The 22,147-nt window shown below is 37.1% G+C and overlaps 1 protein-coding gene across 7 annotated transcripts in view; it reads left to right on the forward strand.

Moving 5' to 3' along the window:
* The window catches only part of CDC14A (cell division cycle 14A), a 190,772-nt gene that overhangs the window by 115,427 nt on the left and 53,198 nt on the right, over positions 1 to 22,147 (forward strand). For all 7 annotated transcript variants that reach the window (XM_073234363.1, XM_073234362.1, XM_037018699.2 and 4 more), the window contains 2 exons: positions 5,033 to 5,263; positions 17,537 to 17,675. In XM_073234363.1, the coding sequence (XP_073090464.1) occupies positions 5,033 to 5,263; positions 17,537 to 17,675 (370 nt within the window). The remainder of the gene's footprint in view (positions 1 to 5,032; positions 5,264 to 17,536; positions 17,676 to 22,147) is intronic.

Here is a 22,147-nt window from a genome sequence, read left to right on the forward strand (position 1 = left end):
CACACGCAAATATACACACATACACATATATAAAAGTATTCCATTTTTTTTACAAGCATGGAATCATAACATAATTACTGTCTTATAGCAGCTTTTTCATTTAATGTATCACAGACTCCTTTCCATGACAGTAAATACAGATCTTCATTATAATTTTCCATGACTGTATTGTATATTATTTAATGATTATACCATAATTTTGTTAATTAACTAACTGGTTTTTGAATGAGACCTAAGTTGTTTGCAGGTTTTCATTTTTTAAAAACTTATGGATGGTGTACATTTTGTAACATCTTTTTGTACAGCTCCAGTTTCTTTAAATTCTTAAAAGAAGAATGACTAGGTAGAAGGCTATGAATATTTTGTGTGATATTTCTTTTTTTTTACACTGAAGAATAATTGACATACAAATATCATACTAGTTTTAGGTGTACAACATAGTGATTCAGTGTTTATATACCTTAGGAAATGGTCAACAATAGTAAGTCTATTGCCATCTGTCATCATACAAAGTTGTTTCAATGTTATTGACCATATTTCCCTATACTATGTATTATAGCCTCATCTTATTTTTTAACTGGAAGATTGTACCTTCTTAATTGTGAAAAATCTTAATTCTGTTTGGTCCCATTATGAAGTACAGGGAAATAATTATAGCCAGTGCTTGCTTTTATGCCAGGAAAGGTACCTAGCCCTCTAGAATAGATGGCAGTTATTTTATGGAAGAGAAGATGGAGGCTCAGAGGAGTTACCTACTTGCCCAGATTACCTAACAGCCAGAAAGTGTGAGCATATGGATTCAAGCACTGTTCTCTGATTCCAAATTCTGTGTTCTTTTTTATTTACAGAGGAAGTACATGTTCATTATAGAATATTTAAGCAATAGAGATAAAAAGTCGCCTGTAATTATATAATCTAGAAATAACCACTGTTAAGATACTGCTCTAGATACATCTTTTTTCTACGCATATATTGTGCCATTTACATTGAGAAAGACAGGTTTCAAAGTGCCTAATATTTGTCAATTTTTATGATATCTAGAACAATGTCAGTGAAGGCTGTCATTGGTAAAATACCGATATTTTACTGGAATCCCCATTTTAAGATCCTGATTCCCTAGAAGCTTGGTGATTTTTTTTTTTTTTTACAAATCCTTTTTGAACTTGAAAAAATAATTTTGTGATGTATTAATAAACTTCATCCAGTTATAGTAAAATCTTGGTACATTCTTTTAATTTTTTTTAAATTGAGAAACCCTGTGTTTCCTGAGGAAGCTGAAAGTAATGTTAGGTGTTTATTGGTAGAAATGGTAGATTTTTTTATGAGTTAAAACTCAAATAGCTGTTGCTCTGATATAGCAAAAGGAGGCCTTAAAATCTTGGGATCTGGGCAGAATGCATTATAAGAGTCTCAAGTGTGTGTTGTGTCAGCAGAGTAACTAGGCATTTCAAGCGCACATTGTTTTGACATTGGGGCAGTGAACAGCCCTGTCTTTTATTTATGCATTTATTTTTGTCAAACAAGTTGAATTGATAAATGAGTTCTATTGCAGAATGGAAAATATTTTGGATTTTAGATTTTCAATGAAAAACCCCAAACTCTCAGGTGGCAATGGCCTTCTCATTTCTATTAAAAAAAAAAACAACTGCCACACACACAGAGAGAGAGAGAAGACAGCTTGAAACAGGGAATCTCAACCGTTTTAGCGTCAGACTGCTCATTTAACAAGAGCAGTGAGGTGTAAAGATTCTGGGCAGTTTGAAGCCTGACCCCACCCCTAACTGGTTGTGTGAACGTCTGTGAGCATCTCAACTTCTCTGAGCATCAGTTTACTCATATATCAAATGGAGAAATAGGATGCACATGCGGGCATCTGGTGAGGATCAGAGATATTATATGAAGTGCTTTGCACAGCGTCAGGCACATAATAGGTGTTTATTAGATAGCAGATATTTTGATTACAGTTTTATCATTATTGAGCCCAATAAATATTTTATTGCTTCCTTTATTTGTCTGCCGCATTTTGTAGTTTTTCTTTTAATGATGAGTGAGTGGACTACTCGTTTGGTGCTGATGTCCTTGAGTTTCCTAACTTTAAATGCACTTCCTAAATTAATCTCTAGGAAGAGGTAAATTGAAAATCTCTCTTAGCTCTGAAATTGTTTCAGTGTTTGGTCGGCTTCTGAGCTCTGCCCGTCCTTTACTGATGCCAGGGCGTCATCTAGTGGCCAGAGGGAGTAAGTGTCGGGTGACTGCTCCGTCGGCTCCGTGTGCCTCGCTAAAACCAGCCACCCTCCAAAGCAACCAGTGTTGACACTACCCACCGTTATTCACAGGCCATAGGATATTGTCATTATTGGTTATAACTCTTTTGACACAGTTTTGAGGATTTAAAGACATCTGTTTACCAACTCTAGGAAGTACAACCCCTAATGTTTGTATAATTCTCCTTTCTTTGGAGACCTAACAAATAGAGTCAAATTGGATCTTACAGGAAATCAGCCCCAGTGCATGCCCAGGAATCAGACTGCCCAGGTTCAAGTGCCTCCTCTATCTCTTACTAGCCTGTGTGCCTGGGCCATTTTACTTTTACAAGCATCAGAAATTGGGCAATTGCAAAGGTTAGTAAGGCAATCCTCACGAAGCACTTAGTGCCTGGCACACAGGAAGCACTCCGTAAGGGTTAGGTATGATTATCATCATGATTGTTATTATTTCAATGTTCTATGATATACATAGTTTCTCTTAATAGTTGGCTCAGGTGTATTATCCAAGTGCTGCCTACTCCTGAAGGAACTTCATATTTGAAGAGAAAAATTCTTGTAGTCTTGGTGGAGATGAGAAGGGGATAGACATCAAAGCAACCATCAACACACTGGGTGACAAGTGCCATCACGGAGGTGCCAGTTACGCTAGGGACCCTGCGTCACAAGTGCTCATCAGCCTGCCAGCACCAAGGGAAAGCTCGCATGTGTGTGAGCTCCTCCTTCCCATTCTTTATGTGATAGAACGGCTTTCGTTTCCTTATGCCAACCACTGTCCTTTTTTCCTTTAGGCTGTAAATCTGCTGCTGGGAAATAGTTAGAGCAAACAAACCAACTAGAAAGACAGATTTGATTTTTACAAATTGAAAAGCATCTGTTTTCTCTAAATGTGTGTGTATGAATTACTGTTTCTATGCAGAAGACTGAAAATAAGCTCCTTGTTACCTGTTCACTCGAAAGCAGCAGGACCTGTGAAAATCATGTATCTGGACCATGGACTAGTTTGCTCTGCCTCCAACTATTGTGTTACCTCGGCCCAATGCGCCAGTTAAGGTTTTTGTTGGCAGGCAGCAGAACTAACACTGGTAAATTAAACCAGAAAGCCATTTACTGGAATTATGTTGGAGAGCATTCATAGCCTCAAGGGAAGGCTGGAGAATGAGGCTTAGAAAATGAATAGGATCTGAGGGAGAGAATGTAGCAGCACGGTCCGGGAGGGAAATGGAAACCACACCATTTCCAACAGTGGGAATTTAATATAAGGGATTTGTTACAGAGAAAGCTAAAAGGTAAAAGGGCAACACTGAAGAAACGAGAATGTTATGGAGGAAATAGCTACTACTTTTAAGGCAGGGGAGACACAAGGGCAAAAAAAGTGGGGATACTAGAACCTGGGGGCTCAGAGGAGGAGCCAGGCTGGCACCGGGGAGTCTGAAGGGATTACTTCACAGCTGGTGTTTGCATCTGGGGGCTGAGGAGTGGAGAACATAAGGCTGGGTTACAGGCTGCTGGGCACTCTGGCTGCCCCTATCTTCTGATGCTGAGACCATGCTGGCCCCCAAACAGAAGTCCCTTCTCCCTCCTCTGGCCTGTAGTTGTGCTTAAGTACCTCTCGTATCTTGAACTGACAGGAAGCCAGCTGCAAGTGTAATATGCAGACCCCACCCCCAGCATGAGAAGGTTGGCTTGCAGCTAAGAGGAAATGACCAACATATACAGGGGCATCAGGAAATGCAGCCAAGGACACAGAGCAGAAACTGGCACTTCACCTTGCTGGCTGCTGCTCCCCCAGTGCTTGGAGCCCACCATCCTGAAGGAGTTCTGAATGAGATGGTCTCACCTGCTATGCCTGGGAGTCAATGAGCCCTGAACAGGTTACAGAGGTGTGGTAATCAGTGTGCTGAGAAATTAGACCCCGTAACCCCTGGGGCTGCTGGGCAAGGTCTGTAGTGGCCAAAGCCCCTGGTGGTCACCTTGGTTGATTGGCCAAGTCTAGTTCCTGTGTCTGTAACCCAGCAGACTCTGTGACTTCCAGCGATGCTCACATGATGCTCGATCCACTCAAAATAGAAGGCGGTTTAAAGGCTGATCATCTTGGTCCACCCCCAAAAGAAACTGTCTACAAAAAACGATTCGACCTCTTTTTGTTTCTTAATCTGTTAAGTGGGGTTAACTATTCTTATCCTAATAGGCTGTTTTGAGAATTAAAAAGAAATCATAGGCAACTGACAGGTACATGGTGGGTGCTCATGATTGTTCATCTTCTGTGGGGGATTGCACTGGAGATAAAAAGGATACATCTGGCAAAAATACTTTGTGGTTGACAACTGTTTGTCAAGTGGAATAAAAGGCACTAAGAATCATTCCACGCTGACTGTGGATATTGGAGGGCCTCAGAAATTTCTTTGTTTTGGCTTGGGAAGCGTTGTACTCCCAGGATTTGAATCTCAGAGGTTGAGGTTTTGAATTTTCTTGAGCTATTTCTAATACTTAGAGGTTTTTTTTCCTTCACTCATCTGGATTTTTTTTAAAACAGTTTTTTTACATTTTTAAATTTTTAAAATTTAAAAAATTTTAAACAGTTAAAAAAAAATTTTTTTTTTCAGATTGCTGCTTTTGGACATGTGCTGCAGGCTTGTAGGGTCTCATGAAATTCATTTTCGTCATAAGCTCTGTTGAGATAAATTTCATTGTGAAGGGCTTTCGTGTTTCTGGGTCAGGTAAGATGAAATGTATGCCTTTTGCTCATAGCTCCTTTTCTCCTTTAGGTTATCCTCTTCATGCCCCCGAAGCCTACTTTCCTTACTTCAAAAAGCATAATGTAACTGCAATCGTGAGGCTGAACAAGAAGATTTACGAGGCGAAGCGCTTCACAGACGCGGGCTTCGAGCACTATGACCTGTTCTTCATCGACGGCAGCACTCCCAGTGACAACATCGTGAGAAGGTTCCTGAGTATCTGTGAGAACACGGACGGGGCCATAGCCGTTCACTGCAAAGGTGCGCGGGAGGCCTTGGCGATCACCCTGTAACCCACAGGAGGAACCCAGAGGAGCAAATCATGCAAAACGAAGCTGGTTACTGTCTTAGGAAAAAAATGAGTTTATGTCTTGGTTTCAGAACACTTGAACATAAACCCATTTAAATAGCCTGAAAGAAATGGTTGCTTGGATGTGGATAATCAGTGGTGGTGGGACTTTCTAGGTAAAGCAGTTTTTCTGGCCTTTTCAAGTTCATGCTGGGTGACACCAGGGGCCACGTGGTGGGGAAATCCCAGATCACAGCAGCAGTGTCTGCAGGCTGGTTAATTAGGTACAGTTGTCAAAGGGGCATCGGTGTTGGCTCCCCTTTCACATTGAGTGCCAGAGTCGCCCATCTCCTTTCCATCTTCCTGCAGCCATCTGGTGTTTAATGCTCCCATTTTATGACCCAGCTTTCCGGACTTCCATTTCACCCTCTGCTCCTCCCTTCCCCTGCTAGTCTTTTGCATCATGATATAGAGTGTCTTCCCTGCCCATTGCTAAAGGATGGCGGCATTCAGGAGTCATCTGCTAGCTTACTTGGCCACAGATGTGTCGTTGCCTCTTTGACCTGAAAGACTGTAAATGAATCTGTGGTCTCAAGGGAAGAGTACTTGGGGGCAGGGGTTGTTCGGTTTATAAGAGGCATAAGGTTGCCAGATTCAGAAAATAAAAATGCAGGATGCCCAGTTAAATTAGAAGTTCAGATAATGAATACTTTTTAATATGTGCATTCTGTATTTTCTCTGGCAACCTTGTGTCAGCTACTCAGAAAATATGAAGTAACATTTGCTCTAAGCCTAGTTGTTAGACTGTGAGGAAGCTCAAGTTCCAGTTTAGATTTTCCAGCACGGTTGAAGGTATTTTACTGGAGTCTTTGATTTCAGTGACAAGCAGAGAAATCTGTGGCCCCTGAGAGATGGAGCCTTTAGTTCCTCACATGCAGCTTTCTATAGTGCCACCGGGAGGTGCTGTTCTCATAGTTTTGAGTCTGAGAACCACTTTTTTGTGGAGTTTTATGCTTAATTGTCTAGTAGGTGTTGGGGATTGTACTGTTCTTTTCATGTGCCTAGTGCTGCTGTAACTGACTTATTCAGACAAGCATGGCTTTGGTTCTGACAGAAATTAAAATACCATTTTGTAGGCCCTTGTTTCTATGTTTAAGATTTGAGTAGGTGGAGGTACTTGCTGAGCGACAGGAGGCTGCATTTTCCCTGAGACCCAGAGAGATGGAAATGAGCTGCACACAGCCCTGATTTAGTTGAGGACTCCTTATGGCCAGCTTCGTCCACACTGACATAGCCTCTACCCTCCCCTTCCCCTTTTTTAATCAGGACTGCACCCTGACTTGGTGGATCTGTTAAAAAGGCAGGTGTCTTTGTTCACTAATCACCGTTGACTGTTGCTTTCAGTTCTAATCAGGTCACAGTGGGGATACTGTGGGCTAGCTTGCCCCTCATTTGTACCCCATTTCTGTTTTATGTTGTTAGAGATTGCCCAGGCCCAAGAAAAACCCTGCATTTCACATATTTCAAATATCAGTGGAACTTGAGAGATAATGGGAATATGGCAGCTGTCAATGTTTAGTAGGAGATATTCATATGCTTACTTTCAAAGTTTATTTTTGTGTCATAAAAAACAGTGTTTTTCCTGGGAATAAATTGACCTTATTTCCTAGTCAGTCAGTTTTATGATTACCAAGTCATAAAGCTTATCTATGTCTCATGTTTTGAATTGAAAATGCATGGGGAAAAAACTGCAAAACTTTCATTAAAACTCAGCATTTCTTTTTTACATTTGTAAATTGAAGTATAGTTGGCATATAATATTATATTAGTTTCAGGTGTATAGCATAGTGATTTGACATTAATATACATTATGCAGTGCTCACCACAGTAAGTGTAGTTACCATCTGTCACCACACAAAATTACTACATTATTGGTTATATTGGCTTATGCTGTACTTTTCATCCCCATGACTTATTTATTTTATAATTGGAAGTTTCTACCTCTTAATCCCCTTCAACTATTTGCCCATACTCCCACACCCTCCCTTCTGGCAGCCACCAGGTTGTTCTCTGTTTTTATGAGTTTGTTTCTGTTTTTTGTTCATTTGTTCTGTTTTTCTAAATTCCACATAAGTGAAATTGCATTGTATTTGTCTTTCTCTGTCCTATTTCACTTAGCATAATCCTCTCTGGATCTGTCTATGCTGTCACAAATGTCACAATTTCATTTTTTTTATAGCTGAATAATATTCCATTGTATTTACATATCACATCTTTATTCATTCATCTGTTGATGGACAGTTAGGTTGCTTTCATATCTTGGCTATTTTAATTAATACTGCAATAAACATGGGATACATATATCTTTTCAAATTAGTGTTTTTGTTTTCTTTGGGTAAATTCTCAGAGGTGGAATTATTAGATCACATAGCATTTCTGTTTTTAACGTTTTGAGGAATCTCCATGCCATTTTCCATAGTGGCTGCACCTATTTATATTTCCACCAATAGTGCATGAGGATTCCCTTTCTCTACATCCTTGCTAACTCCTGTTATTTCTTGTCTTTTTAATACTAGCCATTCTGACTGGTATAAGGTGATATCTCATTGTGATTTTGATTTTGATTTCCCTGATGATTAGTGATGTGAGCATCTTTTCATGTACCTGTTGGCCATCCTTATTTATTCTTTGAAAAAATGTCTGTTCATGTCCCCCACCTACTTTTTTAACTGGATTAGTTGGGGTTTTTTTTGGTATTGAGTTGTATGAGTTCTTTATATATTTTTGATATTAACCCTTTAGCAGGAATATCATTTATGAATATGCACTCCCATTCAGTAGGTTGCCTTTTTGTTTTGTTGACAGTTTCCTTTGCTGTGAAAAAGTTTTTTAATTTAATGTTGTCCCAGGTGTTTATTTTTGCCTTTGTTTCCCTTTTGGGAAGACAGATACAGAAAAATATTGCTAATGATGATGTCTATGCTTTCTTTTAGGAGTTTTCTGGTTTCAGGTCTTACATTTAAGTCTTTGATTCATTGTGAATTTATTTTTGTGTATGGTATAAGGAAGTGGTCCAGTTTCATTATTTTGCATGTAGTTGTCCAGTTTTCCCAACACCATTTATTGAAGAGACTATCTTTTCCCCATTGTATATTTTTGCTTCCTCTTTTGTAGCTTGATTGACCATATACATCTATTTCTTGCCTGTTTGTTCTGTTCCACTGATTTACCTATTTTTATACCACATTTATTTTGATTAGTATAGCTTTGTAGTATAGTTTGAAATCAGAGAGTGTGATACCTGCAGCTTTGTTGTTCTTTCTCAAAATTGCTTTGGCTATTTGAGATCTTTTCTTGTTCCAATCAAATTTTAGGATTATTTGTCCTAGTTCTGTGAAAAATGCTATTGGTATTTTGATAGGGATTGCATGTATCTGTAGATTGCTTAGGGTGGTTAGAACATATTAACAATGTTAGTTGTTCCATTTCATGAACATGGTCTATCTTTCCATTTATTTGGGTTATCTTCATCAATGTCTTATGTTTTCTTTGATCAATGTCTTGTTTTTGAGAGTATAGATCTTTTCCCTCCTTGGTTAAATTTATTCCTGATGTATTATTCTTTTTGATGCAATTGCAACTGGGATTGTTTTCTTAATTTCTATATCTGCTAATTTGTTATTAATGTATAGAAGTGCCACAGAGTCCTATATATTAATTTTGTATCCTGCAACTTTGTGGAATTCACTTATGGTTCTAATAATTTTTTTGGTAAAGTCTTTAAGATGTTCTGTATATAATAAATCATGTCATCTGCAAATAGTGAGGGTTATTCTTCTTTCTTACCAATTTGCATGTCTTTTATTTATTTTTCTTGTATGATTGCTGTGGTTAGGACTTCCAGTACTAATGTTGAATGAAAATGGTGAGAGTGGGTATCCTTGTCTTGTTCCTGTACTTAGAAGAAAAACTTTCAGCTTTTTACCACTGAGTATGATGTTAGCTGTGGGCTTGTCATTTGTGCACTTTATTATGTTGAGGTTGTTCTCTCTCTACCAACTTTGTTGAGAGTTTTTATCATAAATGGATGTTGAATTTTGTCAAATGCCTTTTCTGCATCAATTGAGATAATCATAGGACTTTTACTCTTCCTTTTGTTAATGTGGTATAACATGATGATTGATTGGCAGATATTGAACCATTCTTGCATCCCTAGAATAAATCCCATTTGATCATGGTGAATGATCTTTTTAATGTATTGTTAAAATCAGTTTGTTAATATTTTGTGGGGATTTTTACATCAATATTCATCAGGGATATTGGCTTGTAATTTTCTTTTCTTTTTCTGTAGTGTCTTTGTTTTGGTTTCAGGGTAATGCTGGCCTCATAGAATGAATTTGGAATTTTTCCTTCCTCTTCAGTTTTTTAGAATAGTTTGAGAACAGTTGTTTGCTCTTTAAATATTTGGTAGAATTCACCTGTGAAGCCATCTGGTCCAGGACTTTTGTTTGTTGGGAGTTTTTGATTACTGATTGAATTTCATTACTAGCAATCAGTTTGTGCAGATTGTCTATTTCTTCCTTATTCAGTCTTGGAAGGTAGTGCTTTTCTCAGAATTTATCCATTTCTTCTAGGTTGTCCAGTTTGTTGGCATATAATTTTTCATGGTAGTCTCTTACAACCCTTTGTATTTCTGTGGTGTCAGTTATAAGTTCCTTTCATTTCTGATTTTATTTACCTGAGGCTTCTCCCTTTTTTCCTTGATGAATCTGGCTAAAGGTTTATTAATTTTGTTTATCTTCTCAAAGAACCTTAGTTTCATTAGCTCTTAGTTTCATCAATCTTTTCTAATTTTTTAAAGTCCCTATTTCATTTATTTCTGCTCTGATCTGTACTATTTCCTTCCTTCTACTAACTTGGGCTTTGGTTGTTCCTTCTTTTCTAGTTTGGTATAAGGTCAGATTATTTGAGATTTTTTTTATTTCTTGAGGTAGGTCTGTATCACTGTAAACTTCCCTCTTAGAATTGCTTTTGCTGTGTCCCAAAGATTTTGAGGTGTTGTATTTCCAATTTCATTTGTCTCAAGGTATTTTTCTTAACTTCCTCCTTGATTTCTTCATTGATCCATTAGTTGTTTAATAGTGTGTTGTTTAGCCTACATGTGTTTGTGTTTTTTTCCAGTTTTCTTTCCTGTAATTGATATCTAGTTTCATACCATTGTGGTTAGAAAAGATGGTTGGTATGATTTCAATCTTAAATTTATTGAGACTTGTTTTGTGGTCTAATGTGAATTATCTTGGAGAATGTTTCATGTGCACTTGAAATCAATGTATATTTTGCTGTTTTTGGATGGAATGTTCTGTATATAACTGCTAATTCCATCTGGTCTAATGTATTGTTAAGAACTACTGTTTCCTTATACTGATTTACTGTCTGGATGATCTATCCATTGACATAAGTGAGGTGTTAAAGTCCCCTACTGTTACTGTATTACTATCAGTTTCTCCCTTTATATCTGTTAATATTTGCTTTCTATTTAGGTGCTCCTGTGTTGGGTACATAGATGTTTATATTTATTATATCCTCTTGTTGGATTGATCCCATTATCATTATGTAATGCCCTTTTTTGTTTCTTGTTACAGTCTTTGTTTTAAAGCCTACTTTGTCTGATATAAGTATTATCACCTCAGCTTTTATTTTTATTTTTTGCTTCTGTTTGCTCAGAATATTTCTTTCCATTCCTTCACTTTCAGTCTGTGTGTGTCCTTATTTTTGAAGTGAGTCTTTTGTAGGCAGACTATAGATGGATCTTGTATTTTTTATCCACTCGGTCACCCTGTGCCTTTTGATTGGAGCATTTAGTCTCTTTACAATTAAAGTAATTACTGATAGATAGGTATGTACTTGTTGCTATTTTGTTAAGTGTGTTCTGGTTATTTTTGTAGTTCTCCTCTTTTTCTTTTTCTTCTCTTGCTCCCTTCCCTTGTGATTTGATGCTTTTCTTTAATATTATGTTTGGATCTGTTACTGGTTTTGGTTTGTGGCTACCATTAGGTTCATATATAAAATCCTACATATATCACAGTCTTTTTTAAGTTGATAGTGCTTAAGTTTAAACACTTTCTAGAAGCATACATTTTTATACTCCCTCCATGTTTTATTTGTATATCATATTTTATATCTTTTTATTTTGTGTATCCCTTAACTAATTATTGCAGATAAAATTGATTTTATTGCTTTTGTCTTTTAACCTTCATACTAGCTTTATAAGTGACTGATCTACCACCTTTACTATATGTTTGCTTTTATTAGTGAATTTCTTTCCTTTCATAATTTTCTAATTTTGGCCTTTTCTTTTCTATTTAAGAAGTCCCTTTAACATTTTTTGTAAGGCTGGTTTAATGCTGATAAACTCCTTTAACTTTTGTTGTCTAAGAAACTATCATTCCTTCAATTCTGAATTCTTGGTTGTTGGTATTTTCCTTTCAGCACTTTGAATGTATTATTCCACTTCCTTCTGGCCTGTAACGTTTCTGCTGAAAAATCGGGTAATCATCTTATGGGGGGTCTCTTTTATATAGCTAGTTGTTTTTCTATTCCTGCCTTTAAGATTTTTTCTCTGTGTTTAATTTTTGACATTTTAATTATGTGCTGGTGTGGACCTGCTTCAGTTCATCTTGTTTGGGGCTCTCTTTGATTCCTGGACCTGATGTCTGGTTCCTTCCCCAGGTTTTAGGAAAGTTTTCAACTATTATTTAATTATCTGCTGTGTTCTCTCTCTTCTCCTTTTGGGATCCCTATAATATGAATATTAATATGTGTGATGTTATCCTAGATGTCCCTTAACCTATCTTCATTTTTTAAAATTCTTTTTTCTTTTTGCTATTCAGCTTGGATTAGTTCCTCTACCATGTTTTCTAGTTTGCTGATTCATTATTCTGCGTTCTCTAATCTGCTATTGATTCTCTTTAGCATATTTTTCATTTCATTTATTTTTTTCTTCAGCTCCGACTGGTTCTTTTTTATATTTTCTGTTTCTTTGTTGAAGTTCTCACTGAGTTCATCCACTTTCCTCTCAAGTCCAGTGAGCATCCTCATGACCATTACTTTGAACTCTTTATCAGGGAGATTGTTCTGTGTAGCTTTTTTTCCTGAGTTTTTGTCTTGTTCTTTGGTTTGGAACATATTCCTCTATCTTCTCATTTTGTCTGACTCTCTGAGTTTATTTCTGTGTGTTAGGTAGACATACTATATCTCCTAGTCTTGGAGGTAGTGGCCTTATGTAGAAGGCATCCTGTGGGGCCCATATGCGATCTCCCTTGGTCACCAGAACCAGACATTCCGGGGGCTGCCTCGTGTGGGCTGCATGTGCCTGCCTGCTATGACTGGGCTGTGATTGCTGTGGGTGCACTGGTGGGTGGGGCTGGCCTCTGCACAGGGGGCTGAGGAACCTGGCTGCACCGACTGTGGGTGTCCTGATGGGTGAGGTTAGATGCTGGCAAAACTCATTGTCTCTCTTGATAGCATTCCTCACCTAACAAACATTGTGCAAATAAAGCCCTCTGGTATTAAGCATTCATGTTTCAGGTATTCTCTGTGTTATGTTTGTGACCCGTGAATGTTGGCATTTTAAGAAATATATTTCTTAAAATTTCATAAAATATGCATACACATAATACTACAGTTTTATATTTTTATTCAGAATCAGAACCTTTACTATTGAGGTCAGTTCTTGTATACAAAAGTCATATTCACATATGGTGACATCTTTTTGAGAGTGTTATTTCATTTGCTTCCACTTATACACACATGTAGGATGCTTTCATAAGGATTATACCTTCAGTTTAATTACAGCTGTATTGCTTTTAATAGCATACTTATCTACTATAGTCTTGTTAATTATTGTGACATCTGCCCTAATTAAGTCAGCTTAATTTTCTGGGAATTCAAGTAGCACTGATCATTTTAACTGAACTGTAGAGAGGAGGGAGAGAGAATCTTATCCAATGTCAAGTGAACTTTGATAGCTGCTGGGAATAGAATGAATATGTCATGCCTCAGCACAGAATGCTATATATGGAGACAAACTGGAAATTAATTTGCTGGGAATGTGGGAAATCTTACAATGATTCAGTATCTACAGTTCTTTCCTTGTGTTTGATAAAAAGTGTGGCTATAAATTCTTAAAATGTCCTAACACAAATAATAATTAAAAGAATGGCAACATTGTAATGTTCTGGTATGTGATTGTTGATTTCAGAAAATGCCTGGGATTGTAAGGCAAGCAGCTTTTAACTTGGTATAAATAGAATACTTTTCAACGTCTTGTCTTGCTGTGCCAGGGAGCCCTTTAATTATGAATGCTTTAAAAAATTTGTTAAAGTTTTAATAGAAACTTAGTGAAATGTTCCTATTCTGTTGAATTGTGGCAAGAGCTCCTAACTATTGAGTGCTAAGTATGTTCTTTTTATAGATCTAAATTATAGACTCTTTTTAAAAGGGGGTAGCAACTGTAGTTTCAGAGAAATTTGAAAATTTTCTGTACCACCTTTTTTTGGTAGTGTGTATGCGACTAGGAGCTCAACTGAGAGAAGAAGACAGCCCCTTGCACAGGAGGGGGAAGTGAGAGGTAGTGTTGTCTCCATAAAGCCATCTTCTCTCCAGACAGAGACCCAAACTGGCCACTTGAAGGAGGGAGATTGGAAACCAAATGGGCCCTGGTTCCTGCTCCAGGCTGTCCAGCTGTGTTCTGTCAACATGATTACCTGTAGTCTTGTCAGATGTCTAGGGAATTAACAATTTAGCAGAAGCAGAAAGGGAAATCACTCTTAGCTCTAATACTAAAGGAAGAGTCCCGCTGAAACCATAACTAAACTTCCCTCTTTTCTAAAGAATGTTGATGTTTGATGTAGGGCAAAAGATACTTCAGATGAAAACAGGCCATGTGTACACACACCCTTCATCTAATGAAATGGTGTAAATATGTAAATACAATTTTTAGAAAGGAAAAGTTAATGAGAAGGGGGTGTCAGATACTTATAAACATGAGCTTGATTGTAATTTCACTTGCATTTTTGATATGCATTTCCAACTGGGCAATATTGTCCCCAAGAGGGAAAATCGTTTTTGGGTGTAAAAAGCATTCTTTTTCTATGTAAAGCACAGATTTACATATAGCACATAAGCTGATACGCAGTATATCTGTGGCAGTAAAATATCATGGGGGATGATTAGAAAAAATATCTAAAGAGGCTCTTGAGGGGGCAATAAGAGAATAAGGCTGGGAACAGTGAATTAGAGACAGTTTTTTCACATTTTCACATTTATGAATCTAGGATGATCTTAAAGTTGATAAGATGAGATAGTTTAATTTTTTCTTAGTGGAACTTAAATAATGGTGTATATTACACTGTTAGAAGATGTGATGGTTTCTTATATTTGCTGAGATACTGTGCATTTTGAATTATGGGGGAGATTAGAGAAGGTACTCTTTATTATTTGACTAGAGAAGGCTGACAAAAGGACCCTTCCTTCTGGGGAAAGAGTCTTAAATATAACAAAACGAAGCTGTCAACTTTCCCCTATTTCCTTTTCTAACTAACTATTTTCATGGATGAGATTGACATTGTACTAGTTTTCCAGGCCAGTGGTATGTCAACTTTACCTGTGACACAGTCCAAACGCCCTAATGCAGCTCTTCCCTTTTATGACCGCCCCACCCTAGGCTGTGTGCCTCTCAGCCGGCCCTGCTCGCCCGCCCCAGCCTTCCGGCAGCCCTCTCTGGCTCCTCGCTCTGTCCTTTCTAGGCCAGCTGCTATGCTGCTGCTAGATCCGTGTGCTTTTTGCCTGCCACTTTCTTGTCCGCAAAATATACGGCAGTTTTATTTTGCACTTTTGAAGCATTGGGTAAAGAACAAATACAGATTTTTACACGATAGCAGTTTTATGTTTGTTACCTGTTGATAATGTCATAAATTTCATATACTTTTTAAATGAGTTGAATTTTGTTCTTCTAATCATCATCCACATACATTTGAAGAGTAATAAAACATGTATGCAGGAGATGTGACAATCAGTGCTCTGAGTACCACGGATCTGGCCCTGGGGGCTCCTGACAATAACTCAGCCACCCTCAGTGTCTCTGGTCCGTGACTGGTAACCCCCTTCACCTAAGTACAGGCTCCTCCACTTGACTCAGAGGCGCTCTTCAATCTGAACCCTCCATTTCCGAGTCTGACCTTCTTTTCCACTTGACACACAAGGACACATTCTTTAGACCAGCCTGGCTTTTGCTTATCGGATCCTTTGCTGGAAATGTTCTGTGACTTTCCTATTCTTTAGAGTCTGCTAAAGTCCTTGTCATAAATGACACATTCTTTGAAGACACCAGCAGCTCACACAAGCCCTTCTGCTCTCTCTGAGCCCAGCTTCAGTTTAAACCTAATATCTTCTTGTTTGGTTTCTTAGTGAATATTGTGTCTACACAAAGTGTCACAACAACTTTGATAACCCATTGTGGTTAAAAATTATACCCTATACTTGCTTATATCCCTATCCTATGAGTAGAGCCCTGTCCTGGGTATCTTATAGGCAATGAATAAACATTTGACTAGTTAAATCTAATGCTTAAAAAAGGACAGAGCTACTTTATATCTTTCTGTAAGAAAAAGTGTGTAAGACAGAAACAGATTTTAAGGAGTGGAAAAATAACTCAGTGTGGTGCCTTGTTCATGGGTAGCACTTAATAAATAAAAATGTATAATTAATATGAAAAATTCATTTCAATAAAAATAAAAAATGAAGAATAATTTTCAAGAAGCCAGAAATGGAAGATTTAGAACATACTTGTAAATAAGCATTATAGGTTTAGCACTATAAACTTCAGGAGGACAGGACTTTTCACATTTTTATCTCCAGCACCTATCACAGCACCTTGCACACAGACGATCTCAGTCAGTGCCTGTAGAGAGTGGCTGAACAGGGGAGCCAACAGCGGAAGGAATTCTTGGATGAGAATCAGGCAGGACACATGGGGATTTTAGTCCTGAATTCCATATTCACTTTTACACTAATGTGATTCACTTGGTTGGTGTCTCTGGGTCACAGTTGCTGTGGTATATGAACAGCCACCACTGTTTTTGAGAGCCTATATAGCCTGATCAAGGTTTTGAATATTTTTGGAAAAGGAGGAAGCCTATGTATATTAAAAAAAAAAAGAGAGATTGGTAAAGTCCTATCACTTTTCCCTGAAGAAAGGAAAAAAAAAAACAGTTTATAAAAAACTTTGGATCAGAGCTCATCATAGTAACCAATATTTCATTGAAGATCATTTCTTGTTGTATTATTTTATCTTACATAACAAAATATGCTGACATATTTTCAACATAAAAAAATGCTGACACGAGTTATTAAAAATGCAGGTGTTCAGGAAATGAAATCTGAGCCTTTTTGTTTGCTTGGTTCTTTCTGTCAGCTGCGTGTTCTCACAAGGGCAGGGACAATGTCTGATTTATTTGTCACTGTAGCTCCAGGTCAGAGTGCAGTATCTGGCAGGTAGTAGGTGCTCCGTTAAGACCTATTGACAGAGGAAATCATGAAATCCTGGTCTATGATTGAGTGAAGTAGAGGTTAGGATGTCCACTTGATAGAGATGGTATTCAAACAGTTGTGGTTAGGTAGTTGATAGGGCTTGAGGTGTCTTCTAAGTTTGATCCTATGATTCTTTATTCTAAAATAAGGTAAAAAAAAACCCTAACCATTTAAATAGGTTTGAAAATGATCACAATAATATAATTAGTTATATGACTGACTCACGGGTCACATGCACAAACTGTTAACTCTAGGTTCATCTCAGCTTGGGCTGGGGCCAAGAATGGGGAGTATGGAGACACCAGACAAGTGATATTTTGGAAGTGCTTGTCATGCAACCAGCATTGCCTTAAGAATATCCACAATGACAGTCATTCCCAAAGACCCTTGGGGTTGAACTTGATAGTTTTTAAGACCCTTGCTCTGAGTTTTATATTTTCCTATGTATGTTTATTTTAATCATATGATCTATAAGATTTTTCTTGAGTTAAAATTATCTTTTAACCCCACATCATATAAGAAGCACTGCATTATTATCTGGCTAAACATCATTCATTATACTTGAAACCACTGCAATTTCTGGGGAGGATTTGATCTTAGTGTTTTTGTGGGTGGATTTGTTATGTTTTGTATTTCTTGTTCTGTTTCTCTTACAGCTGGTCTTGGAAGAACAGGGACATTGATAGCCTGTTATGTCATGAAACACTACAGGTTTACACATGCTGAAATAATTGCTTGGATCAGAATCTGCCGGCCGGGCTCCATTATAGGACCCCAGCAGCACTTCCTGGAAGAGTGAGTATTTTGCCTCTTTTAGTGAGTTCCTGATCATTTCTACCTCTTGTTCTCCTGGTTGTGGACTATGTCAAGCCTGTGGTTATAAAATGGCTGCATTGTTAGAGAAGTCTGTGCCTCTAATGGAATATTGTTGATTTGACAGCTAATGCATTCTATCTTCGTACCTTTTATATCTTTTAGATCAGGTGAGAGTGAGAAGAAAATCACAGAGCCATTGCTGCCTACCTTTTTTCTGTCATTTTCTATGTGTGATCTGGCTGCAGTGCAATTTTCTTCTGTCATCCCAGTTGGCACTTTTCATTCTTTTCTTTTGTTTGCATTGTCTAAAAGCAGAATGAAAAAAAAAACACAGCTAAGGTCAGTCAGTGATTTTGGTGACATTACTGCTTTCCTGACAACTAACTAACTGCTACTACAGCACCAGGGAAGAAGAAATGAGAACTGGGTTTTAGTATCAGCCCTGCCACTAACTAGCTTTCTGACGTTTATTTAGAACACTTACAGATTTATTCATTCATTCATTCGCAAACTATTAATCTACAGATCACAAAGTAGAGAAATATAACCTTTTCCAGTTTCCCTTCAAAGTTTTAGAAAGTGCCATCAATTTACCCATTAATAAAGTGAGGAGATGAAATTAGCATTAACTCGTTTAGGTCCAGCTCTAAAATGTTCGCAGTTAGTGATATCTTATGCTGAAATTTCATTTTTTTTCTTTTAATGCTGGGACAGATATGTTTTGAATAGCATTCTCTTCCATATGATTAATTCCTTTTCCGTTTAAATCATTTTATTTTGGTGAGAAACTAATGACCATGAATTTTGCAGAGAGATGCTGTAAAGAAGCTATAAGCGTCTGAAATGGTTAAAAGGTCTTGAGCCCGCTGAGGAATTGCTTCAGTTGCAAATCTCAGAGGGAATAACTGATTAGAAAAAAGGGTTGAAAAGTGTGAAAGAATATCTTATCTTAAGAGAATGAAATATAAATGTAATGAATATGCAAGAAAAAGATACCCAGAAACAGGATCAAAAAGTAGACAGACACTACTAGGTTTTTTGCTTTTGAGATACAAATAAAGTAATTCTGTTTTTTTTTTTAGAGTTCTATTCTGTATCAGATTCTCAGCTGGTGGCTTCCTCTGTTTTGCATTATTTGTGCCTGTAGCATGGAGCTTTGTGCTGTGTACCTGTCAGGGGCCTGTTATACTAATTGCTTACTAAAGTTGAATAAATGGTCCTTGGGTTAGAAAACAGAAACCAAAGCCTGCTTCTTTAAGCCATTTACTCAATCTCTTAAAATCACTGTTTGGAGGAGTGTTCATTCATTAGGTACCTACTGCATGTTCACCTTGCACCGAGTACTCTGTGAGCTTCTGCTCACAAGGTTAGGAGATACCGCGGAGAATAGCACTGGTCAGTTTCATGTAGTTTTCTCAGGGTGTCAGACGCCATAGCCCTCCTATCTATGCCTGCACCCTCCTCCTTCTTACCTCCCCACTATGCCTCCTCTCTCTGCCGTATTTCAAAATAATAACTGAAGGAACTAGGTTATGAGGTCAAGACACTCTAGACTGAAGAGTTTTTTTTCACTTATAGATACTTATAGATAAGCTGTAAAGCTCAGGGTATTTCCTTAGATGCGAACCCATACTATAGTTCTCCAAGTATTTTTCTGTAAAATCTGAAGTGCATGATGGCTTCCTTATGTAACTGGGGCATTAGAGTCAGTCATTATTAATGCTTAGGTCAGAACCTTCCTGAAGGCAGGTTCTTTGAGGCACTAGACCTTCCTTGTATTGTTATGTGTTCTGGGTAAAATTTCATTGACTATATAATGTTCTGGCTTTTCTATTGATGGATATTTAGGTTGTTTACCATTTGGGGCTATTTCATATCTTTTGGTATATCTTTATGCTGGATGTATACCTATGAGTGGAGTGTTCATCTGTAGGATGATTACTAAAGAGTTTTCCAAAGTAGGTAAGCCTATTTACACTCCCATCAGCAATGGGTGGGGATTTGACTTTCTTCCCATATTTTTGAATACTTGGTATTGTCAGTCTTTTAAATTCAAGCCATTATATTTTGTTTACAGTGGTAATTTGCTTTGTTGTTTTAATTTGCTTTTCCCTAATGACTAATGAGTTGAATATCTTTTTATATATTTATTGTATATTCTCTTTTATGAAATAACTTTTCATATTCCTCAGCCATCTTTCCATTGGGCAGTCTCTTTCCTTTGATTTGTAAGAGTCTAAATATTCTAAATAAAACTAGTTTACATTCTGTGTTGTACAGATATATTTACCTACTCTTGTGGTTTGCTTTTTCACTCTCAATACTGTCTTCTGGTGAACAGAATTTCTCAATTTCAGTGCAGCCAAATGTCATTAATCTTTTTTTTTAAGGTATTGCTTTTTATATTTGATTTTAGACATCTTTGTCAAGCCCAAAGTATTAATTTATTCTTTTATGTTGCTTTGCAGAAGCTCTATTGATTTTCCATTTATTTAGATTAACAGTACATCAGGAATTATTATTTTTTTAAATATTGTGAGATAGGAGCCTCCCATATGGATATTTAATTGACCCAGCGTAATTTATTGAAAAGATTACCCCTTTCCCATTTTTACCATTGCTCTAGAGTGTCCTCTTTGTTAGAAACCAAGTATTGATAAATGTGTGGGTTTATTTCTGAGTCTGTATTCTATTCTTTTTGTTAATTTGTCTATCTGGACACCAGTATTTCAATGTCATCATTGGTGCAGTTTTAAAATGAGTCTCAATATCTGGGAGTGTAAATCTTCCAGCTTTTCTCTTATTCAAATTATCTTATCCTTCCATTATTTAGGTCTTCTTTAATTTACTTCAGTTTAAAAAGTATTTCTAGTTTTCTGTGTAGAGGTGTTGCACATGTTTTGCATATCTGTTCCTAGGTATTAGAAGTTATTGAATGTATTTTAAAAAGGTATCTTTTTTTAGGCTTTACATTCTAATTGTTCAAAGCTGGTATCTAGAAATGCAGTTGATTTTTTTTACACACTATTCACATAGGCTTTTAAATTGAGGTATGATTAATATACAATAAAATATAAAGATCTCAATTTAATGAGTTTTCACAGTTGAATACACCTGTGTAATCACAACCCAAGACAAGATACAGAACATATTCAACACCCAGTAAGTTCTTTAATGCTCCTTTTCAGTCAGTTTCCCCTTGCATACTCCAGAAGCAATAGCTTTCTTTTATTAAATTGACATATAACATTATATTAGTTTTAGATGTACAACATACTGATTTGATATTTGTATACACTGCAAAATGATCACCATAATAAGTCTACTTAATATTGTCCCTTTATGTGGTTACAAAAGCAATTTTCTTTTCTTGTGATGGGAACTTCTAAGATCTATGCTCTTGGCAACTTTCAAATACGTAATACATACTGTACTTATAGAGTAGCCTTAACACTGAAAGAGCGATTCCTCCCTCTTTTTCCTTCTTAAACAAAATTATCTTAGCAATGGCAACTTCCTTTTCTTTTCTATATAAATTTTAGAATAATCTTGTCCGTATCTATAAAACAATCATGCTGCAGTTTTGATAGGAATGTTATATGTCTGTGTCAGTTTGGGGAGGGCTGACATCTTTACTAATGTTGTCTTCCAATCCATAAACACGTCATGTCTCTTCCTTTATTTAGATCTTCTTTCATTTCTTTCCTCAGCATTGTGTAGCTTTCAGCACAAAAATCCTGTTTTGCTGGAATTATACCTAAGTATTTCATTTTCTTTTGAGTGATTACAAATGGTATTCTATTTTTAATTTCAGTATCCACATGTTCATTGCTAGTATATAGAAATATAATTGATTTTCTATGTTTTATTTGTATCGTGAAACTTGGGAGTGTGTGTGTGTCTACGAATTCCTGGGAATTTCTCCATAGACAATTCTGTCATCTACAAATAGGGACAGTTTTATTGCTTTTCCAATCTGTATGTCTCCTTTCTTTCCTTGGTGCACAAACTAGAACTTCCAGCACTATGATGAATATGAGTGGTGAGAGCAGACATTCTTCTCTTGTTCCTAGTCTGGTGGGGGTGGGGGAAGCACCCAGGCATTTACCATCAAGTACAATGTTAGAAGGTTGCTATATTTGAACTTTAGCAAGTTGAAGAAGGTCCCCTGTCTATCTATTTTTTCTGAGTTCCTTTTAAAAAAATTTTTTTTTATTAAGGTATGATTGATATACACTCTTATTAAGATTTCACATGAAAAAACGATGTGGTTACTACATTTACCCATGTTATCAAGTTCCCACTCATACCCCAGTGTAGTCACTGTCCATCAGTGCAGCAAGATGCCACAGATTCACTATGCGCCTTCTCTGTGCTGCACAGTTCTCCCCACGATCCCCCACACCATGTGTACTAAACATAATACCCCTCATCCCCCTCTCCCTCCCTCC

Source organism: Manis javanica, chromosome 4 (genome assembly GCF_040802235.1).
Source record: "Manis javanica isolate MJ-LG chromosome 4, MJ_LKY, whole genome shotgun sequence".
NCBI lineage: Eukaryota > Metazoa > Chordata > Mammalia > Pholidota > Manidae > Manis > Manis javanica.